Source organism: Oncorhynchus tshawytscha, linkage group LG30, assembly GCF_018296145.1.
Source record: "Oncorhynchus tshawytscha isolate Ot180627B linkage group LG30, Otsh_v2.0, whole genome shotgun sequence".
In the NCBI taxonomy this organism is placed as follows: domain Eukaryota; kingdom Metazoa; phylum Chordata; class Actinopteri; order Salmoniformes; family Salmonidae; genus Oncorhynchus; species Oncorhynchus tshawytscha.
Window position 1 is genome coordinate 46,714,707 of NC_056458.1, and position 7,312 is coordinate 46,722,018.

Below are 7,312 nucleotides of genomic sequence, written 5' to 3' on the forward strand. Positions count from 1 at the left end.
AACACTTAACCCGCCTCGTTTTGCTCACACCGGCTGCTGAGACATGCGCATAGTACGCACACTCTTCGTGACGTAGAACACAGAAACGCCCAGCTGCAGAACGCGGAAGTAAGAATTCACCAGGTTGTGGTAGTTTTTTAAATACATTCATCGAGGATGTGGGATACATTTTATTTCAGATTAATCTAGGACGATTCGTCTATTATAAACGGAGATTTGTTTTGAACCGAAGTAAAGTGCGGTAGGTGGAAAAAAAATAATCTAGTCTTTTCTGTGTGTTTGTGATGTTAGCGCCAAATGCTGGCTAGCCAGATTTATTGTCTGATTGAGGCGTAAATGATTTTCAATCTTGTAATCACATTTTGTAATGAAATAACGAGTTGGTTGGCATAAAAGTAAACTTATATTTGCTTGTACTTCATATATATATATATATATATATATATACTGCTTATCTATCTCCTCATGTAAAAGTCTCAACTGGATCCTGAGTATGCTCCCGGCACTGCATCTCAGTGCTAGAGGCGTCACTACAGACCCTGGTTCGATCCTGGGCTATCACAACCGGCCGTGATCGGGAGTCCCACAGGGCGGCTCACAATTAGCCCAGCGTCTTCCGGGTTGGGGGAGTGTTTGGCCGGTGTAGGCGTCATTGTTAAATAATAACTTGTTCTTTTAACTGACTTGCCGAGTTAGATTCCGATTTAGAATTCCGAGTTGGATGACCTTTCAAACGATTCCACGCTCGTTTCCATTTGACGCTATTTAAACTAGTGACCCACAGTGTTTGTCATTATAAGATGAAGACAGCTTGTCTGTCGAAACGTTGGTTATTAGGTTATTCAATTATTGCATCTGAGCTCCTAGAGTGTGCGGCTCTCATTTTCTTTTTCAAGTGTTCTACTCCGCTAGCCAGCACCTCGTCTAAACAGGTGTGCGTTTATTTCGCCTCCAGATGACCTTAAATACAGTACCAGTCAAAAGTTTGGACACACCTACTCATTCTAGGGTATTTCTTAACTTTAATATTATTTTTTTTAACAATAGTGACGACATCAAAACCAAGAAATAACACATATGGAATCATGTATTAACCAAAAATGTGTTAAATAAATCAAAATATATTTGAAATTTGTGAATCTTCAGAGTAGCCACCCTTCGCCTTGATGACAGCTTTGCACACTCTTGGCGTTGATATTTTTTATTGAATTGACAATTTTACTTCTAAATACTACCACAAAGATCTATCACGGTCCACCCACCGTCAAATGGACATGTCTATTCTATTATCTATATTTCTATTGTTTCCTATGGAGGAGAGAGTTTAATTTAAAACAACAGATATTCATGTCAACTTTCTCTGATGTGTGGACCTCCAACCATCTTTGTGGTACCATTTTGAAAAGGGTATTCTCACCCTGTATTCAAGAGCATGTGTCTCAACCGGTGGCGGGCACAACACGCCTCTTGGATGATGTAAAATATGGTCTAAGCAACAAGATAATAGAATATGAGAAAAAAATCTGTGTTTTAGATCATTGACATTAAAGAAAAATAAATAAACACATTTTATTTAAAAGTAGTTTTTTTCCCAGACATTATACAATTCTTTAATAAGCCTGTTTGTAAGCTTTTAAATAATATTTAAACCATGTATCTTTTCAAGTGATGAAGAGATGTATGGTGGGGTATGCAAAAATGGGTTAACTTTGAGCACCCAAATATTTTGTCGTTCAGGTCTAAAAAGCCACTTCTACACTCTGCAAATATGTATGGAAGGTTTTGTTCAAATGAAAAAGGGATTGAATTCAAATGGATTTTTACCCCTGAAGAAAACCCATCCGCATGCTCAGATACTGTGTCTACCTGTGTGAGAGCGAAGTCTTGAATCTCGCTCACTGCAATATTTGCAGTGCTTCTAGAGGCAATGTTATTTCGCTGAGTTGAACTTTTAAGGGGTCAGGGTAGGGGTTAGGAAAATGGTAATGGCAGGGGTTAGGGTAATGGTAGGGGTCAGGGTAATGGTAGGGGTCAGGGTAAGGGTTAGGGTAATGGTAGGGGTCAGGGTAATGGTAATGGCATGGGGTTAGGGTAATGGTAGGGGTTAGGGTAATGGTAGGGGTTAGGGTAATGGTAGGGGTTAGAGTAATGGCAGGGGTTAGGGTAATGGCAGGGGTTGGGGTAATGGTAGGAGGTTAGGGTAATGGCAGGGGTTAGGGTAATGGTAGGGGTTAGGGTAATGGTAGGGGTTAGGGTAATGGTAAGGGTTAGGGTAATGGCATGGGGTTAGGGTAATGGCAGGGGTTAGGGTAATGGTAGGAGGTTAGGGTAATGGTAGGGGGTTAGGGTAATGGTAGGGGTTAGGGTAATGGTAGGGGTTAGGGTAATGGTAGGGGTCAGGGTAATGGTAAGGGTTAGGGTAGGGGTTAGGGTAATGGTATGGGGTCAGGGTAATGGTAATGGCATGGGGTTAGGGTAATGGTAGGGGTTAGGGTAATGGTAGGGGTTAGGGTAATGGTAGGGGTTAGGGTAATGGTAGGGGTTAGGGTAATGGCAGGGGTTGGGGTAATGGTAGGAGGTTAGGGTAATGGCAGAGGTTAGGGTAATGGCAGGGGTTATGGTAATGGCAGGGGTTAGGGTAATGGTAGGGGTTAGGGTAATGGTAGGGGGTTAGGGTAATGGTATGGGTTAGGGTAATGGTAGGGGTTAGGGTAATGGCAGGGGTTAGGGTAATGGCAGGGGTTAGGGTAATGGCAGGGTTTAGGGTAATGGTAGGGGTTAGGGTAATGGCAGAGGTTAGGGTAATGGCAGGGGTTAGGGTAATGGCAGGGTTTAGGGTAATGGTAGGGGTTAGGGTAATGGCAGAGGTTAGGGTAATGGTAGGGGTTAGGGTAATGGTAGGAGGTTAGGGTAATGGTAGGAGGTTAGGGTAATGGTAGGGGTCAGGGTAATGGTAGGGGTCAGGGTAATGGTAGGGGTTAGGGTAATGGCATGGGGTTAGGGTAATGGTAGGGGTTAGGGTAATGGTAGGGGTTAGGGTAATGGTATGGGGTTAGGGTAATGGTAGGGGTTAGGGTAATGGTAGGGGTTAGGGTAATGGTAGGGGTTAGGGTAATGGTAGGGGTCAGGGTAATGTTAGGGTAATGGTAGGGGTTAGGGTAATGGTAGGGGTTAGGGTAATGGCAAGGGTGTCCTTATATCCTAATACTTTGAGGTGTTGGAATGATGATTCTCTTCTCCTCCTTTGTAGGAAATGTCAAGTCAGAAGGAATTGAAGGAGGCGTTTGTCAGCAATCTGAATGGGACCAGCCTTGGGGAAGTTGCCCTGGGCTCCTTTCTGGCCCCACTGTGCCTGATCAGCAGAGGACTGTTTCTGATTCTATACCATCTGGGTAGGGGGGCGCTCCCCCTCCCCTGGATCGCCCACCTCGTCCTGGACTTCTCCATGATCATACTGCCCCTGGTCTTATCATGTACCGTTCTGAGTGACATCCTTCACCTAGTCATCCTGGGCCTGACTGTCGTGTCTGGGGCTGTGCTATGCTATATCTACCGTACCAAAAGGCCAACCAGGCCAACCAGGCCCAGCGCAACTTCTAAGGACACTGCTGCCAAGAGCTTCTTCCAGAGCCATGTTCAGTGCGACCAGGTGCCCTTTGTGACGATCTTTCGAGTCCTGGTCAATGTGAAAACGGCCATTAGCATTCTAGCTGTCGACTTCAGCGTGTTCCCAAGACGCTATGCAAAAACAGAAACCTATGGAACAGGGGTTATGGACTTTGGTGTTGGAGCCTATGTCCTCGCCAACGCCCTGGTCTGCCCAGAGGCACGGAGGAAGGAAGTCTCAGGATCCAAGTTAAGCCAAGTGGTTAAACAGCTCGTGTCTGTCTGGCCCCTGGTCATTCTAGGCTTGGCCAGGCTGGTGAGTGTGAAAATGTCTGGTTACCACGAGCACGTGTCTGAGTACGGCGTGCACTGGAATTTCTTCTTCACCCTAGCCATAGTCCGAGTGGCGGCCTCTGTGCTATTGGCTCTGTTCCCTGTCAACGGGTCATGGCTCCTGGCCCTTCTGATTGGAGGACTTTACCAAGTGACCCTGGAGATGTCTGGACTGAAGTATTCCATCATCCACAACAATGACAGGACGGGAGGCTTTCTGCAAGCCAACATGGAGGGCGTTTCATCTGTTGTGGGCTACATAGCCATCTATATGGCAGGGGTCCAGATTGGACTGTATGTAATGCGACCAAGGACACAGGTCAAAGAGTGGATCAGAGTGATTTGGAATCTCTTATTGGGAAGTGCTGTGTTGTATACTGGCTTGATCCTGTGTCAGGCCTCTGTTGAGCCAGTGTCTCGCAGGATGGCCAATCTACCGTTCTGCCTCTGGACCATTGCCCAGTCCATGTTTTTCTTGTCCTGTTTAGCAACTGCTGATGTTATTTTGTTTTTTATGAAAACGGTATCGGGTTGCGTACTGGTGTCGTCTTCCTGGTATCCTTGTAGAAAGGAAGCCTCTGTATCTGAGGAGAAAATGGAGAAGAAAGTTGAGGGACTTTGTCTCATTCAAGCTGTCAACCGTAATCAGTTGTTGTTTTTCATGCTTGCCAATTTACTGACTGGAATCACAAATGTGCTCGTAGATACATTCAATAGTAGTGATTACATTTCTGTGTGTGTTTTGCTGTCATACATGTTCATAAATAGTTTTGCAATATATATTTTACATCTCATGAAAATCACAGTAAAATTCTGGTAAGCACAGGGCCATTCTCTTTACAATGCCTGCCTGTTCTTCTTCTTTTAATTAAGTCGTAGACTTATTCCAATACACTGTAGTGTTTTGTGACATTGTTTTCCATATTATAGTTGGTGTTAAAGGTCCCGAATAGTCATTCTGATTTCCATGTAAAATAGCCTTTTGAGTAACTAAAATATCACCCATAATTTAATTTAAACATTTCTCTCATGGCTAACTACCAGGAAGTTAGAAAATACAGGCTGAGTGGGCAGGGATCTTATATTCATGAGCTCCACTTGACAGACAGCTCTTTGGAACGCCTACATCAAGCAACGTGGACACAGTGTTGCAGTAAAATCATCTCAAGCTAATTTTGGTGAAACACAAAAACAACTCAAAACATCACTAACCACGTTTTCATCCTGTTTTAATGTGGGTAAAGTCATACCGTATTAAAAGAAAATCCTGACAGCTGTGATGAAAACGGGTCGTTTCAGGACGATCTTTGTAAATGCCGACAGAATTTGTTCGTTCGACATGCTGCGATCTTTTTGTGTCTGTAAAATTAATTATGTGAGAAATGGTGTTGGAATGTGTGGAAAAATATCAAAGTTAACTTGGGAGTCACTCGATGATATGTTGTGTGGTAAGCCCACTATGACCCCTTGGAACCGTGCAGTTTATTAGGCTACAGATGAAATAAATGATGATGAACTTCACGGGGTGGTGAAAGTGCACGGAGATGAGTTTATGCACAAAATACATTTTTAGATGTACTTCGTTCAATTTTGGATTGTAGCTACACCTAATGGAAACAGGTCATTTTTACTTTAAATTATTATTACAGATATACTTCATTCACTTGTGTTGTTCAAACACTATTGAATTGAGAAATAATAAATGTGTCAGATTCACCACATGTATTTAAGTATTTGTGTTTCTAACACAGAAAGCCCACTATGACCCCTTGGAACCGTGCAGTTTAATCGGCTACAGATGAAATAAGTTATGATGAACCTCACGGGGTGGTGAATGTGCACGGTGATGGACTTGATGTTCCTTTCCAATAAATATCGAGGGTCTTATTCTGGTGACATGATGATCGATGCTTGGCTGCTGTTTAACAAATACTATTTTTTGAATCCCATCATGTAGACTATACCCACATTGTATCTGCCAGCTGTTGGCTGGAGCGCACATGCCAAGACCAGAGGGCACAATCCCTAATATAACGCATAAATGTTTTGCGACAAAACCTTCAGTGGAGTTGAAAATGTGATGGGAACTCATTTAGCTTGTATTTTTTTATTTGGTACGTGGGAATTGAACAGAAGTCATTTTGAAGTGCACTACGCACAGTCATCACGCACAGCCAAGTACATTTGATGGAAAATACATCTCTGGTGGGGAAATGCACATGTTGATTTTTATGCAGATTTTAGAATATTAGCATGAAAATCGGTCGCCACTGATGTCAATTTGTTTTATGCTTCTCCCGTTTGGCATGTCTGTTGCTATGTGGTTTACAGCAGCACTGACGGATGTATTGACATGACAACTGTGTCAAAGTTTTGAACTAACCTTTCCTTCCTCCCTTCCTCCCTCCCTTCCTTCCTTCCTTCCTTCCTTCCTTCCTCCCTCCCTTCCTTCCTTCTATCCTCCCTCCCAAAAGTTGCCAATGTAAATATTATGCAAATATGTTGTACAAATATGATCTCTTGATAATAAACTACTTTGAAATGTTTCGTTTATAATTCACATTTAATGTCACTTTGATCCAATATATCATAGAGCCAGCCAGGAGGAAAAAAAAACAGAATTTCATCTTTACTGTTTAGGTCCACCAGAAATAACATTTCCCCCCTTTGTCGACCCCTAGCGTTCGATTTTGAAAAATAACTTCCAGTAGGGTTAGTGCTATTAAGAATCCTTGGGACGGCCATAACACCCATTGAAGTCGACATTTCAAATGGTTACGGCAGGATTTCCCAAACTCGGGACTCGAATGGGGTTCAAGTTTTGTTTTTTGTCCTAGAACTACACAGCTGATTCAACTAATCATCAAGCTTTGATAATGTGAATCAGCTGTGTAGCTAAAAACCAAAACGTGCACCGAGTTTGGGAAACGCTAGGGTTAAGGTTAGGGTTGTGGTAAGCATTTCGCAACACTCGAATTAACATCTCCTAACCATGTGTATGTGACCAATAAAATTTGATTTGATTTGAAGAGAAGTCTGCCACAGATATAACAATGAGACAAATATTTCACCAGATGTATAAATATGAAGCATCCGCTTGGCGTTTCCACTCACTACCAAATATGGTAGTGAGAGGAAGCCCAGTGGATGGCAGTGGGAGAAGATGGAACGAGATGGATTTTGGCCGATATTCTGCTAATTTTCTCATCGATGAAACCTTTGATCTCAATACAGTTCTCTGTTCCCAAAACTATAATATGTTACGAACAGAGTGGACAATTTTTTTTAGACTTTACCCTTTGTCAAAGTATTAAAAAATGCAGTTGTTTAGAAGGAGTGCAAAGGCGAATTGAGTTTTTGCACACGCGCACTT

The 7,312-nt window shown here is 42.8% G+C and overlaps 1 protein-coding gene across 2 annotated transcripts; it reads left to right on the top strand.

Annotated features, from left to right (window-relative positions):
* Positions 1 to 88: 88 nt before the first annotated feature.
* On the top strand, positions 89 to 6,485 carry pigw (phosphatidylinositol glycan anchor biosynthesis, class W). Of its 2 annotated transcripts, none has more exons than XM_024393404.2 (2): positions 89 to 241; positions 3,251 to 6,485. In XM_024393404.2, the coding sequence occupies exon 2, from the start codon at positions 3,254 to 3,256 to the stop codon at positions 4,757 to 4,759; it is 1,506 nt and encodes a 501-aa protein (XP_024249172.2). In that variant the 5' UTR covers positions 89 to 241; positions 3,251 to 3,253; the 3' UTR covers positions 4,760 to 6,485. The 2 variants fall into 2 exon arrangements, with proteins under 2 accessions (XP_024249172.2, XP_042165202.1); XM_042309268.1 differs by having other exon boundaries at positions 100 to 245.
* Positions 6,486 to 7,312: the final 827 nt, after the last annotated feature.